We start from the raw sequence: 15,723 nt of genomic DNA, 5'->3' as shown, positions 1-15,723 counted from the left end.
AAGTTTAGATACAGGCATCCAGGGACTGGAGGGCTGTCCCTCCACTGGGACAGGAGCCTGGTATGAGTTGCATTGATGTCTCTTCAGTTGCTGTGATGAGATAGAAATAAAATAACTAAAAGATAGCTGTTTTATTCAAAGCTGAGAGTACCTATTCCTCCAACTACAAATACCACTTAGGGTATGTTTAAATTTGAAGATGTATTGATGTAAATATGCTTTGATTTATCTGTGATAATGGCAGTGGTGATCAAGGGGAAAGGATGAGGATGTTCATTGGTTAGCCTGAAGCTACATCTTGAATATTTGTAATTTTTGCAAGACGTGGGGAAATGTGCTAATACGCAAGAATAGCTTGTCACTCGTAGTAGTTGTGCTGTTTGGAACAGCCCTGCCCAGGAAGCTGCTCTGGAGCCGGCTGACAGTAGGATGCATATGAATTCTGGAAGAGTCCCACAAGAGAATGTTCCTCTGCAATGTGAATGAAAGGTCTATGACTGGGGCAATAATCGAGTGAATCTCACAAATGTGAGGCTGGAAGGAAGGGCCCAGGTGGGAAAGAACCCACACTGACTGATTCTATTCTCTAAAAGCCACCACAGGCAATCCTGGCACGTGATGTGAGAGCCTGTGGACCCCTGAGGTGGCACCATGGGCTTCTGCCTCCCTGGTGCTGCTTTGGAACCTTGCTCAGAATTCACGGGGCTGTGCCTTGGGCTCTAGGCAATTTCAAGTGTGTGTGTGTGTGTGTGTGTATGTGTGTAAAATGTCTTAGTGACATTTTTAAAGGCAAACGGGCATTTTTCAAGAGGCAGTAAAATCAACACCCTTATTTTGGGTAGATTCTTTCATTTTCACCTTTTATTTGGAAAAATAAGGACTTTGGAAGTGCACCTCTTTTGTAAAATTTTAATCAGGTAAATGAAATGAGCTGAAATAGCCAACAGGACAGGAATAGAGAGGAGCACAAAGTCTCAAGAGATGGATCCCCATAGGGAAGAGGTGTCCTCTCCAAAATTCTGTGCCACCTACATGAATTCCAGAAGCAGGCCCATGGAGGCTTCCCACTGCCACTCAGAAGCACACCTTGCATTCTGAAGCCAGGAGGCTCGCACACAGGCTTGTGAGCAATGGGCTCCGAACTTCAATTTATTACCAAAGTATCTCCATCAGATGACAAACCCGAGCAGAGGTACATGGGCAGTTCTGCCCTTCTGTCTCAGCCACCCTCAGGGACAGATTTGCTTTGGAAAATCCCGCTTGTGACCCACAAGCATCATCCATCTCCACACCACTGTTCAGTGGCATCTCTGTCCTGAAGTTTGTGCTTAAAGCTTTCCATCCACTTATAAATTTTTAAAGTCTCACATTTTCATTTGCACATCACTTTACGGATCTTGGTTCATAACTGCTTATCTTGGTGAGAAACTTTAATATTCCATGATTACCTATAATAACAGTTACTCAGTTGTAAATGTAATTAATTAAATATAAAAATTATTATTTATACATTACTAGAAATCCCTTAAAAAGACCAAGTGTTGAGAGACAGAGAGAGCAAGAAATTGTTTACAAAATTGCAGGGGCCCCAAGAATCTCTGTATCAGTAAGACAGATATAACCAAAAACAGTTTTGGGCATTCAGTTTTGCCCTAAGAGTGCTTAGAGTAAAATGAAGGCTGAATGAATAACTGATGTATGGAAAAACTATGTCCATTCCAAGGCCCCCAAATGCATAAGAATTCTTTGGAAGAGTTTTGAAGAGCATAAATATTGCAAATAAAGGTAAAGAGGAGCACTGGCCGTGTGTTTTAAACCAGCATGTGGTGGCCGTGCTTTTGGTGCCCACTGTATTGAACCCCTTCTTTTTCTCTTTGATGAGAAACCCTGGTCTGGCTCAAGTGGTCAAGTTTCCTAGGGACAGAAAACTGGCAGATCACAGGAGAAACAGAAATGAATGGTAAGATCATCTTTAGAAACGAAACAGTATTTACACGGTGACACGATTGGTTTGACAGGCCTTGGACCCCTCCTGCTCCACACCCTTTCCAGAAGAACCTAATTTGATTGGTATGGTGAAGTTCTCATCTCTGTTAATCCCTCCAGGTAACTGCAGTGACCTAGAGGCCCCTGTTCTCTTGGCTAGAATGTTCCAGTCTTCTATGCTGTTGATGAGTCCAGCCAAGAGCTGCGCTGCTTCTTGGGAAGATCACCAGACGCGGCATTTCTTCTCTGGGTTCATGTAGGAGTTCTTGCGGCAATGAAAGGCTTCTGAAAACTCTGCTGAGTTCTGCAATGTCCCAATAATCCTTTGACACAAACAAAAAAGACATCATTAGCATTGGCTACTCATGTCCACACCAGTGGACAGCCCTACAGGATTTCTCTTTGTAGGCCAAGTCAGTAATTATAGAATTTGAAATTTAAAAGGAAAAATAAACCTAATACAATGAGTCGATTCCTTGTCATTAACAGTTTTTCAATGGAGAGTTTGTGGAGCAGAAGTTAGTGAAAGGCATGGATTTTGGAGACAGGCTGCTTGGTTTGAACCTGGGTCACTAGGCCTCTCTGTACCTCAGTCTCCTCATTTTAAAAGTGCATATAATAATAGTTTCTGCACCTTGAGTTTGTAATGGAGCATTAATCATCCATAAATGCTCTGTGTTTTCAAAATAAACAAACAATGCATATTTGCAATTGTAGTTTCGTAAGAAAAGTTTGGGTGAAGAATGAAATCAGGATTTTTTACTGTATTGTGAAAGGGCTCATACAATCATTGAAATATAATAGGCTTTTAATAGGTCTTTGTTATTTTCATTTTTTTCCCAAAAGGACTCCTTAAATATCAGAAACTGGATTCAGCCTGAATAACTGGAAAGGGCTGGAAAAATGCCCATGTCTTCTTATCTCTGCTCCCAATGGGCGAAAACAACCGTGTCCAGCACACTATCGGCACCGCGCAGCACTGGAGGGAAGAGATGGGTCAATACAAGGATGTGGAGGGGACTGTGTCATGCCCAGCCAGCTCCGCCCCACCTCATCCACCTGGACCAGCAACATGCTCCCTGGGGTGGGGGCTGGGGGCAGGGGTGCTGGGGCGATGAAGACCAGGAACGTCCTGATTGACAGAGCTCTCCACGCGCACACAGCCTAGTCCCTGCCTGCCCCAACATCCATTCTGCACACACAGATATCCACTGGTACATGACAGAGGCTCCACAGACTGGAAGGCAGTGACAAGGTGGTGCACGATAAAGGCCTCTGACAGGCCTCCACTGATTCTGGAGTGGAGGCTCTGGAGGCCCTTGACCATGACCATGGAAGGGAGAGGAGCCACCTGGTTCAGGTGGAGCCCTCAGGCTGTGGGGGCCTCAGCAGCCACTGTGGCAGGTGGGAAGGCAAGTCCCCAATTCCCAGGCCTGTGTGGTAAACTCCTGTGCAACCCTAGAAAGTGGGACACGGTGCACTAGTGGGACTTAATTTCCCACCTCCTTGCTTAGGCCAGGGGCTGAGAGCTTGACTTATTTATTTATTTTTTTAAGTGCCCATTTCTTATATCTGAAATGTTCAAGAATAAATTCAGTTTTTCCACCAGGTGAGGATACAACGAGAAGTCTGCAGTTTGCATCCTGGAAGGCAGTACTCCCAGAACTTCCTAACTCCGAAATTCTTAGAAACTAGGAATTTTCACTGCTCCTGTCTCTTGGGCGCTGGGCTCACATACTCTACAGGATGGAGGTGCTTTGGCCTATTGATCCAGTCCGCCTCCCAATTTAGGAAGCTCTAGACTCTGGCTAGGGGAAAATCCTAATGGTGGCCTGGGTGTACCTCCCACTGGACAAGCTCCCTAGCTGATAGCACAAACCTGTGAAAGAACAAGAAGAACTGGACTTTGCTTTTTGTTTTATTAAGTTTTTTTTCAAAGGCTAGTATCTTAGATTCATCACACGGGAACAAGTACTTTAGCTGCAATGCCCAAACCCATTTGTCTCAAATTAAAAACAGAAAAACACCTTAAAGACACAACCGTCTTTGGAACATAGGGGAAGTTGGAGAGGCAGGAACGCTTGACCTTGAGCACTCAGCTCTGGTCTCCCCTCCACCAGAAGACTTCACTTAGATGCATACCAGGGCCTAACTCACTTTCCTGGGTCTCTAATGAATGTCTGGTGTTTATAACATCAAATCTTTGGATGGAAGATATGCATAACCATTTTGAAAAGTGGCACAGTATGAATAAACAAATCCTTTCTCTGAGAGTGAGATTGAATTTCATTAATATTACATAAAACAATTACACGAATTTCATGCTACATGAAAATTATGTGGCTCCTGCGTTGGCATTTCTAATAACAGAAGATGAAAACTTTGGTTTACTTGACTTGTTACTTCATTAAATAAAATACTTTGTTGTGCTGCTGCTGTTTATTGCCTTGGCAAATAATCACTTGTATTAAAAACATCTAAGAGAGGTAGAGTTGAGCATCTATGTGACCAAGAGTGGACTTTCTGACCTATAACATACCTGACTATGCCTGCCTACATGACTTGTTATGCATCTTTCAAAATGGAGCCGCACTGATGAGCACTTGCTCCACTGTATAGTCTCTCTCTCTTTTTTTCTTTTCTTCTTCATTTTTTTTTTTTTTTTGGTACCAGGATTGAACCCAGGGGCACTCAACCACTGAGCCACACCGCCAGCCCATTTTTATATTTTATCTAGAGACAGGGTCTCACTAAGTTGCTGAGGCTGGTTTTGAACTCACAATCCTCCTACCTCAGCCTCCTGAGCCACTGGGACTATAGGCGTGTGCCACTGTGCACCCAGTTCACTGTATAGTCTAAAATAAATAAATGCCTAACAGAGATTCTTAGGTAGGTGCTAAAGTCTGATAGGTGCTAACAGGAATCTTACAAAGCTCACCAAGATCCACCCTGATATTTATAAAATATCAGGAACCAATGTTAATATTTTAGGTAAATGGAGGAAATGTGAACATTTTAAAGAGGAGTTAGTGTAAGGATGCTAAACTATAAGAAGAAAATAACCCTATAACTTGAAAACATCTGCACAAAACACTACAAATAATATTCTTTCCAAAATATTGGAAACTAAGCTGTGAAAAACATTACCTGAGTTGTTTTTTTAGTGGTATTATTTCTATAAAGTTCTCTTTCATTTTCCTGAGTGGGAGATAATATTAAGTAATTTGAGCATGTAGATGATTTTGTCTATTTAGATTTGTTTTAAAAATTAACAGATCCCTTAATAGAAATATTGTATCTAAGTAACATTAGAAACATTGTTGTATATTATGTAGTAAATATTATAACAAATAATCACTCCCCAAAGTGCCTATGGATGACTAGCCAAATCTAGATTTTCAAAAAGAAGCCAATATTTAAATTGTGGACTTAATTTCTAGCATATTCAAGGGAAATTTTTTTAAAAACACTAAAGATTTTGAGGTTTTATTTTAACATACATAAGGCTTTAGTTAAGAAGAATAAAACAATTCTAGTTTAGACCTAACGAATACACTTTTATAGATTTCATCTTTATATCAAGTATATTTTGCCTTTTGTTTTCAATGTCTGGCTATTTAAGCACAAGGTTACAAATCTCCCTCTATTTTGGAAATATTTTTACATACACCACCAAGCACAATTTTTCAATAGCAACCCAATGTCTGTTAGTTTTTAAAGTTCTGTTAAAAATATGTTTTACTTTGTAGAGTCAGGAAGCAGCCTGTTTCCAAAACGAAATGTAACCTCAACCTTTTGCCAAGGAAATCCCTTTACCTCCAGAGAAAATAATAATTTCCTTGACAAAAGGTTGGCATTCCATTTACCCTTCAAAACACACAAATACACTTCTCTTATTATGAATGAAAAATAGTCAAAGAGGCATCTTTGAAGCCAGGACCAAAAGAAAATCAAAGATACAAATAATTCCATGTATTGACTAAAATATTGTTTTCAGTTTAATATAGGGGGTAGGAAACAGCGTACTTAGCTCTGTATTGCTGGACCAGCTATCACTGATGTGCTGGAATAGGCAGGACATAATTCAATTCATGAGCCACAGAAAGCACCTGCCTGGAGCTGATAGGGAATGTCACAAGTCCACAACTTTTTCCTAAGAATTTTTATTCTGTTCAGACTTCTTGTCTAAAAATAATCCTAATACTAATTTTCAAATATGTACATGTAATAAGCACATCACCCGCATTAACATTAGTCCTCTGCCACTCTCATGGTAATTTAATCCTTATTTTAAATGTCAAGAAACTGAGGCACAGAGATGAATAGCTAGTACCAGGGAAAAGCAGCAAAACCCTGATACAGAGACAATGTGAAAGTGCACCCTGGGTGTAGGGATGAACAGTCCTAGACCCACCATAGACTTTGAGGGTCTCACTCACCTAATAAACAACAAGAGCATAACTAACGGTCACAACAACAGTTTGTCTTGTCAAAAAAATAAAAAAATAAAAAACAGAACCAAAACAAAACAAAACCAAAAACCAAAACCAAAGCGTTAGATATGGTTCAGGGAATAGGGTTATGATGGGCAGGTAGAAAATGCATTTTTAAACAAGGAAATTTTTACCCAGTGGTTCAGATAGAAATGTTAATTCTTAAGAGTCAAATCTCTACCTATTGCAAAATTAAACTCACTCTCTGAGAATGGCAGATTCACAAGTATTACAGTCATATTGCTTCACTCCACTGGGGTCTTTATGGAGCCCTGATTTAGTTCACAGGACACGCAGGGCAAAGCTTTGACAGATTAGACTGTACGGTGCTTTGTGTGAGTTTACCAATGTTCTCTGGTATTCTCGACATTGGATTTGAGACTTCCACAGGAAAATAAAAACTTTTAAAAATTAAAACTAAGAGTTTCACGGGTAGAACATAATGGGAATTGATCCAGTAACATTTTTTGCTTTGTACCTATAAAGCATTTGATGTAACTTATCAGCAGGACTAGATGTAGCTCACATGATACAGAAAGCAGGCGTACAGTGACGGCTGTGAGTAAATGGGTTTCCAAAGAGCTCCTAAGGGGATGACGTCAACAGAGAAGGTACTAGAACATGCCAAGTGAGGTCTCTGACCTTCAAATGTGCCACTTCAATACGTCATAAATGAACCTACTTCCTCAGCAGTGAAAGACGGTGTTTGCATAGATATTAGGCTGGGTTTTTCAAATTTAGCTCATTAGTTCCCTTCTGTCCTCAAACTCTCTTTTCCAACAACTCTATAAAATCTTCAGATTTTTATTCCCCTGCCTTTTTTTTCCTGGGAGGTGGTGTTGATCAGCAAATGAGTGATGAAGTGTTATGGTCCATGGGAAGGGGACAGCAGTCAGAATTCAGTCCTAAAACAATACATAGAGACTTAGGAGTCCCATCTGTGGGCCTCTTAGACATTCTACCTGGTAAAGGCCTTGAGCTTCTACTCTCTCTTCCTCTCTGTAGGGCAGTTCTCCCTGGCATCCCTCATGGGATGGTTTGGGACCTGAGCTTCACTGTGCTCCCCTGGAGCTTTAGAGATAAGGTTATTCCTGGCTGCAGAACCTCGGTTAGTAACAAATTTCCCTTTATGTTATATAGAATCTTTCTTTGCAATCTGGAAGTCACTGTTTCAGGCCTAAACCACTCAGAGCCTTTTAGATATGTGCTTTTGCTAGCTTCAGATGGAGCCACTGTTTGGGGACAACATCTCTGTTGGAACTCATCAAGCACTGAGCAGAGGACAGGTGTATTCTGCAGAAGGGAGCGGCCAGAATGCTCATGTAAACCTTGCACTGAGGTGTTCCATCAGTCCCATCTTTGACATAAACACACAGAAGCATTGGGGTTTCCAAGTTTTATAGAACCAGAGTTGGAAAAAGCCAAATTCCAAACAGAGAAACAATGGCGCCAACCTTGGGTCACCCAGACTGTAGCTCACACCCACATACCTGAAATTGCCTGGACTGTGCACATCTGTTTTAATGGAGTTGACGGCATACTCTGGTCTGTAGATCCCACACCACACCTGGAGACAGGAGCAGAAAAAGCAGGCAGTGTGCTCAGGAAGGTGGGCGAAAGCAAAACCAAGTGATCTCTGCATCCCTCAGCTACTGACTCCTCGGGTAATGTTTAATGAAGGGCAACCAGGGAAACAATCATTCATCACGAATATGACCTGACAATCTGTCATAAACAATGGGAGTCGATGGAGTCAGATTTCCTGCCACGAGTGATTAAAATAAGACCACTCAGCATGCAGTGTCTAACTTACTGTGAAATCACAACTCAGAAAGGTTTTCATGTTTATCAGTCAAGAAGGAGGCGATACCTGGGCAAAGTTCAAGAAGAACAGTTGTCTGTGATTCAGGTCAAGTCCAGGAAGTAACTTTTCTTCACCATTCTTTTTAACATAATTCTGATAGGCCTGGGCAATAGTAATATAGAAACATGTTTACAATTTCTAAATTTATATATAAACCTATTCAAAATACCATGTAAACAAGTAGTTTACCTTTTATATCAAAATCACCCCAATACCTTTTAGATATGGCAATGTACAGCTATTTCCTAAATTATGAAGAAGGCTAGAATTTGCTTATAAGGACAATGACAAGAGGCAATGATAAGAGTAATGATCAATAAACACCAGCTGAATTAGAGGGTAACTTAAATAAGTGGGGAAAAAAGTACACATGTGTGGTTCTAGAGGCCCTGCCGGGGGGTGGGTGGATTGCCAAGGGACTCATCTGCATTTGCTATGTTTAGCTTGGTTACTACTCTTGGCAAAACAGAGTCACATTGGACTCATTTGAATGTTTCTTGCCAAAACTCAAGGGAGTCTTCCGAACCCCTTGGAGGCCCAGGATCCTATGAATCTAGGGAATCTAAGCAACCATTCTGGCTCCCCAAAGATAGGACAAAATAGACTAAATCTCAATTATGTTAAGAGAAAGGAATTTAGGTGATTTAAATGTCAGTAAATATTCTTAATCCATAAGGATTTATAGACAATTGTGAAAAAATTGCAGTTTTTCTCTATTGAATTTATTTCAAAAGGGATTGACAGCGAACTTTCTGGGATGTGTCATTTTCTCTTTCTTACAAAGGAAGGTGATTAATTAGGCAATGCATTCCATTTCTTTCTGTTCCCCATCAACACAGAGTTTCTGAACCTCTAGGTGAAGACTCCGTGGTTAGGTGTGGGGAAAACTCCTTCTCAGGGAGCTCACGATCTAGCCAAGGGGCAACGCATTCATATAAAGAACTCATGTATTCGAAGTATAATAAATTATTTGCACAACTGTAATTTGCTTCATTATTGTAATTGTGTCCTGGCACTGGGTGAGGATCTCTGTGGAATGACCAGCAACCCAAACTTGGACTGTAGTTCAGAGCAAAGGATCCTCAGTCTGGCTGTATGTTAGAATCACCATGAGGCTGCCAAGAGTGAGAAGGCCTCCCACTTCCAGCCAAGGTGGGGTGGCAGGGGCTGAAATAATCACATGACAGACAAGATACGAAATGGTGATTGGCATATCACTGAGCATCAGGCAAAAAGGAAAATGGTCCCTGAGAGATGGAAAAGGAACAAAGTGTACATATGGCTGCCCTCTCTCGCTGCCCGGTGAGTTCAGGCCACATGCAGGGAGGGGAAACTCAACTGAACTGAGCTGAGGGGCAGCTGACAGTCTGGAGTCACTAGGAGTAAAATACTGAAAAGAGAGGACAACAGAGGTTGCAGACGGTCACCCTGAAGTGCTCCACCAAGCAGAGATCTGAGATGTGTGAGAGCTACTCAGAGCCAGGAAAGATGGCCCAAAAGTCTGAGAGATGAGAGTGCCTGTCGCTCACAGGACAGAGGGGAAGCTGCGAGATTCACAGCAGGGCTCCCGACTGTCCCCAGCCTGAGCACTCTGCTAATGTCACTTAACGTGTTGTAAAAGCAAAACCAAAGGTCAAAACATTTCTACAGAAGTTAACTCTACCCTACAATAAAGCTTGAGGATATTTATAGAAAAACAAGAAACAGTTCACACCCCAGGAGGTAAAATGCAAGGTGTGTGCCATCCAGCCAACAGATGGCAGAAAACACACCAGCCAGCATTCTAAAGCAGGAAGGTACAGGGACTCCCTGCTTGGGGACCTTCAGCTGTTCCAAGCCTCGGACTCTGATCATTCATGGTCACTGCTGACTGCAGGTCCTCCATTGTCCCTGCACATTGCCCTGACAGTCACCAAGGTTCCCTTCTGCCCTCTAACCTGACATTCCTATGTGAACAAATAACTCTGCATACTCCTCCAGTCCAGGAATGCGCAATCTACCCGTGGCATTGAGAAGCCTGGTTCTAGGCCCCTTTGGCCATCTCAGGTGGACTCTGCTCACTCCCTCCTGCGTGTGCTCCCCTGGGATTGGGGAAGCACTCAGAATCACCCTCACTCCTCCTCGTTGCCTCCACGGGCACCCTTCCTCCACCCTTTTGTGAAAACCCCATGTGCGTCCTCTGTGCACATGGCAGTCCCTAGCCAGTCCTTTAGTTCTTAGATCATCAAATGACACCTTTCATGGAGGGTGTGTTGCCGTCTCTCCAGCACCCAGACTGGTGCCCAACCCAAGGCAGAGCTTTCAAGGAATACCTGTCAAAGGCAAGAGCAACGTAAGGCAGCTGTGACTCCCAGGATACTGTATTGGGGACAGCTAGGCCAACGGCAAGGCCACGTGCTAGAGCCACGCCAGCCCTAACTGCAGCACTGGAGATGCAGCATGCTTCCTTGGCTCCTTGGCTTTTGGGAACCCAGGAGCATGGCGTTCAGCTCTGTCACATCAACCCTACTGACCTGTGGCTGGCCACAGTGAGGGTCCCCTTGCTCCTAACTTACATTCCTCATCTAATGATCATAGTACATGTGTCTTTGCAAAGATCTTAAAATAAGTGGTTAAATATAATAAATATTCACCCCTCCTCATTAGAGTGAAAGAAAATACCATCACTCACTCTGTAGGCTTGGCCAATGCCTCCATTATCGGCAATGTTTTCTCCCAGTGTATTAAGTCCATTGAGCTGTCAAAAAAAAAAATCCTCCATTAGGATGATGGTGCAAAGCGCCAGTGCTCACTCATGAGTGAGTGAACACTCTGAGGCTCTTCTGAAGAATGCGAGTGACGAGTGACGTACGTGCTGCCCGCCTGCCAGGTCCCAGGTGAAGTTTCCGTACTGGTGCACCATGCACTGGGACAGCTCTTTGAAGTTATGTGCAGACTGTGGCGTCCACCAGTCAATGAGATCGCCATCTTTGTTAAAATTCCTGCCTGCAACACATTCATTTAAGTCAAATGGAAACTCATTGCAAAAGTTGCTTATCTTTATCTTGCAGAGGCTGAAACACGGCTCTGTGGACAACACTGGGCTGGACAGAGGAGAGAAGTTTCTGTTCTCAACCATGGAGTGGGCAAAGCCCAGACTGTCAGCGCCTGCCACGCTTGTGTGCCTGGGCTCTCGGTATCTAGACGAGGCCACAGACCCAACACCCTTCAATCGGCTTGTGTTGTTGGGTGGCTTTACCTGCATGAATCTGTCGTATTCACTATGTTGCTCTTTATTCTGGCACCTGCCACATTCCCAGGCCCCTCTCAGGTCCTGTGGCTTCCCTCTACTTTGAGCACACCCAGCAGTCTCCTCTTTCTTCCAGAGCTCTCCTGCCAAGCCTCACCTACACTGATCTTTCCCTTTTCTGAGCTCTAACCACATTTCCACATGCCAAGTGGTTTGATACTGAACTTTATCATCTTTTTATCTATAAACAGGAAGAGGGCTTCAGAGCCTTACTATTCAACCTACTCGCCAACTCCACCAGTTCCTTGCTTGTGTCTGTGCACGAGCATTTCATGTGCTTCTGTTTGTGTTCCATTTGAAAAGTGCAAGCTGTTTTTGCACCAATCTGCTAAGGCTGAGTTAACAGATGCTTAGCCCGGCTTTTTAAAGACTGCACCTCTCCTGTCACCTTCTTCTCTATGGCTCTCTAACCTTGGGTCACGTTAATGCTTATTTTTTTGCTGTTGTTCTCTTCCTACTATTTTTCTACTTGTGAAATAATCCTGTTATAATTTCAATTATCACTTTACGCACCTCTGTTTCTCCCAGCTTTCATTGAAACTCTAAATCTACTTTGCCATTTAGAGCAGCATATAAACATGTAAGTGTCTATTGTTTGCACAGGTCTAATCCATGTAGTAGGTTTAAGATTTAAACAGAACATCCCCAACTGATGGCAGCTTAATAGTCTTATGGGCACCTGGTTAGGAGAGGCCTTCAGCTTTTATTTCTCTTTTTAAGACATGACCCTGCCCTCTAGGATCACTGTGCAGCCAGGGAAGAAGACCCACAGCACTGCTGGTGCCGACCAGTGCCACCGTCTCTTCTCAACGTGAGCAGTGCTTCACTCTCCCAGTACCCAGCACACATCGATCCCCACACGAGTCAGCATCTCGTGATCTCCTTAAGCAACAATTTAAAGGGAACTCTGAGAATATAATCAAACTTAGGGCGATGATACACTGACGAACAAGTGTAGTGTTCTACTGCTAAGTTATAACAACTTCTAACCCGATTTAAGGGGATGTATCTCAGCCAAAGGAGGATACCAGCCAGGCTTTACCATTGTCATCGAAGCCATGGGTGATTTCGTGTCCGATGACCATGCCGATGCCCCCGTAGTTCAGCGAGTTGGACTGGTGGGCACTGAAGAAGGGGGGCTGCAGGATCCCCGCTGGGAAGACTAGAAGAGAGAAGCTGGTTGGAGGTCACTGTGGCCTTATTTGTCACACAACACCAGGTCTGGGCCTGGCTGTCCCTTTGCTTGCTAATGTGTTACCACTCTGCCAGTGTTATGTATATAAACATCTTCTGTGACAGAAACACATGCCAGTCTTTTATTACTGATAGCAACAAAGAGAGCAGCCTGGAGTGGCACCATAATCTATGATTTATTCATGGCAATCTACTTTACGATCTCTTTTTAAGATTGTTTTTTGCTGTAAGGAGTTCTGGACCAGGGAAATTTATAATCTACATTCAGAAGGTCCTTTTCCCCTTGTAAAAATTTGGAAGAAGTAGTTACTCAATAACGCTGCACTTCTTCCGACATTATCTCTAAAAATGTATCCATCTATGACAGCATCTGAAATCCACAGTCATTCCTTCAAAGGTGTCTCTCCATCACATAACCCTATTTTACTTTCGTTAAGGCACCTATAATCCTTCTTTGTTTATGGTTGAGTCCTTGCTTTCCCTCTAATCCCCCCCTCAAATTTCAGCCCTCGGAGCCAGAGATCCGTGTGACTGAACACACACTGTTTGTGGCTTTCTGGCTCATCTGTGTTTAAGCTCCTCATCTCAGAACCGCCACACAACAGTGCCAGGAGCACAGAGGGAGCTGGGAAGTGTGCTGATGGAGGAGCCATCGTGGTAAGTGGTTAGGGTCTGTAAACAAGTCAGGATGGCGCCTGGCATTTTGCCAGGGGGAGTGGTTTGTGAAGTAACACCAGTGAGCCATTAAGTATGGAGATACCTTATTGGTTGACTGCTGTATCTAGTTTATGTTAATTAAGATAAGCTGTGTGTAATGTATATATACCCCTCCGGTCCTACAATAAACGGCTCCCACTCCTGCTGTATCAATCTACACAAGTTGTTCATCACCCCCTGGTTATTTTGCTGCAGCCGGACTGCGGCAGTAAGTGAATACACGGACAATGATGTGGTCCTGAAAAGCTCAGTAAGAGAACTGGAGTCCACGTTGACGAGCTCACATACTTGCTGACCTTCTGCACTGGGATGCAGCACCCCGGGATGCACCTTCCCTTCCTCCTAGTAGTGTCCACCCTTCATCTCTGGTGGTCTGACTACTGTCAGCCTCAGAATTGTTCATTTCCTGATTGGTCTTTCCATTTCCTGTCTTACCCAATGGAGATCTGCCCTGATTTCAATCTAGCCTCTTAATCTAAGTATGGCTTAACGTGCAGCCCTGGTCTTGGATTCTCTGCTGCAGAGACACCCTGGTGACTCTCCATGCTCAGCAACTGAACACTGCATCTTCTTCCTGGTCCTGGCTCAGTCATCACCCCCTGCTCTTCTGTGTCCTTCCTCTTCCTGCATCACTCTCTCTATGACCCTCTTATATTAAAGTGCCCAATGACACTTTCACTGCTGTAAAATAAACTCACAAGGTGCCTTTATTCTCTTGCCTTGGAATATATTTCCCCTGTTGAACAAAAAAGATCACTGCTTTGGGACAATGCTATTTAGAAGTGGTTAATCTTTGACCTTGTAAATGAATTAAAATTAATGCTTACAGTTTTGTTATTTTTGTCTTTCATGCTTTAAAATTCTACTCTCCACTGAGTAACTGGAATTGAAAAAAAATTGTAATTGAAAAAAAATCTTCAGCAGCAATACCTGTTATATGCAAAGCCCTGGGCTGTTGTTTTGTGGTCCATCAAGAGTATAAGAGAGGGACTCTGACCATAAGAAACTTAAGAGCTGGTTCACATGAGCAGTAATGTTTCTTTGTCTTATAGGAAGGCTATACATGACCTAACCTTGCATGGATTTCAGGGACAAATATTAATTATTTGTAGAGGAGACTTTTAAACACCCTAAACAATTTAATTGCTCCCCAAACTTTCAAAAAATTGAGAAGTTGCCATCACACTGAAATGTCAAAATAATTAAAAAAAATACTTTGTCCTTGGAGAATTTTGATGAAAGTTATACCTCACGTGTAGCTGCCTGAGCTAAACAGTGCCAAGAAATTATTTTTAGCTTAAAGTCTAAAAATTATGTGCAGTACTTTATTAACTTAAAGTGAACACTATCTCCCACACTATGTACTTTGATTAAAATCCACCCATTATATAAAATGCTCTTATGAAATGTGCTCTCAAGACTAAACATTAACTAAAGATCCTGCTGACTTAATTGTACCCTTCGATGTCATTCTTCAGGCAAGAGATAAGATTTTTATGGCTCATATTAAATACTAGTCTCCAAGTTCAACTTTGCAAATTATGACCTCCTCTTTTACTCTGTCAGCCAAATCCCTGTAATGAGGATTTTCCCTGCTGGTCTTATCGCTGTTGCTCGTGAACTTCACAACTGTTGTTTATTAGCAATAGCTCAGTTGTGCATTTTTTAATGTTCATGATTGTCAACAAGTTAATTAATTAAATAAGTCACTGGTCCATGAAACAAATGAGTGGGTTTCCTCTACCCTCTTCTCAGTCCCATCACCCCTGCCTTCGCACCTTCTCTGGTTTATTTTTTTTTTTTTAAGGCTGCAAGCAATTCAATTTTAGAATATTTCTTATAAATTCAAGTTTGCACTCAGTAATTTTTCTTTTTTTTGTACCAGAGATTGAACCCAGGGGCACTTAACCACTGATGGCCATATCTCCAATCATTTTTGGAGTTCAAAGCCAACCTCGCTAAATTGCCGAGGTTGGCTTTGAACTTGTGATCCTCCTGCCTCAGCCTCCTAAGTGCTGGGATTACAGGCATATGCCTGGCTAGGTAATTTTGTTGTTGGAAAATGATTAAACATTCTTTTTGTATTAAATGGAATAACATGTTTGGAAACACTTAATTGTTAAGCCTGAAACCAATACTCTTAAGAATAAAAAAGACATTTTAGAAAATCTAATTCAAGT

At 42.5% G+C, this 15,723-nt stretch overlaps 1 protein-coding gene across 4 annotated transcripts in view; it reads right to left on the bottom strand.

Annotated features, from left to right (window-relative positions):
- Nucleotides 1-895: 895 nt before the first annotated feature.
- The window catches only part of Mme (membrane metalloendopeptidase), a 123,008-nt gene continuing 108,180 nt past the window's right edge, over nucleotides 896-15,723 (bottom strand). For all 4 annotated transcript variants that reach the window (XM_046431378.2, XM_046431377.2, XM_058574956.1 and 1 more), the window contains exons 18-23: nucleotides 12,675-12,794; nucleotides 11,195-11,328; nucleotides 11,015-11,080; nucleotides 8,350-8,445; nucleotides 7,970-8,046; nucleotides 896-2,309 (exon numbers count right to left, since the gene is read on the bottom strand). In XM_046431378.2, the coding sequence (XP_046287334.1) occupies nucleotides 2,210-2,309; nucleotides 7,970-8,046; nucleotides 8,350-8,445; nucleotides 11,015-11,080; nucleotides 11,195-11,328; nucleotides 12,675-12,794 (593 nt within the window). In that variant the 3' untranslated portion in view covers nucleotides 896-2,209. The remainder of the gene's footprint in view (nucleotides 2,310-7,969; nucleotides 8,047-8,349; nucleotides 8,446-11,014; nucleotides 11,081-11,194; nucleotides 11,329-12,674; nucleotides 12,795-15,723) is intronic.

This window comes from Marmota monax, unplaced genomic scaffold, assembly GCF_021218885.2.
Source record: "Marmota monax isolate L192 unplaced genomic scaffold, Marmota_monax_Labrador192_F-V1.1 WCK01_AAM20220418_F8-fsc00022, whole genome shotgun sequence".
Classification (NCBI taxonomy): domain Eukaryota; kingdom Metazoa; phylum Chordata; class Mammalia; order Rodentia; family Sciuridae; genus Marmota; species Marmota monax.
The sequence above is the reverse complement of the archived record's forward strand: the minus strand, read 5'-3'. Positions and strand labels throughout refer to the sequence as shown.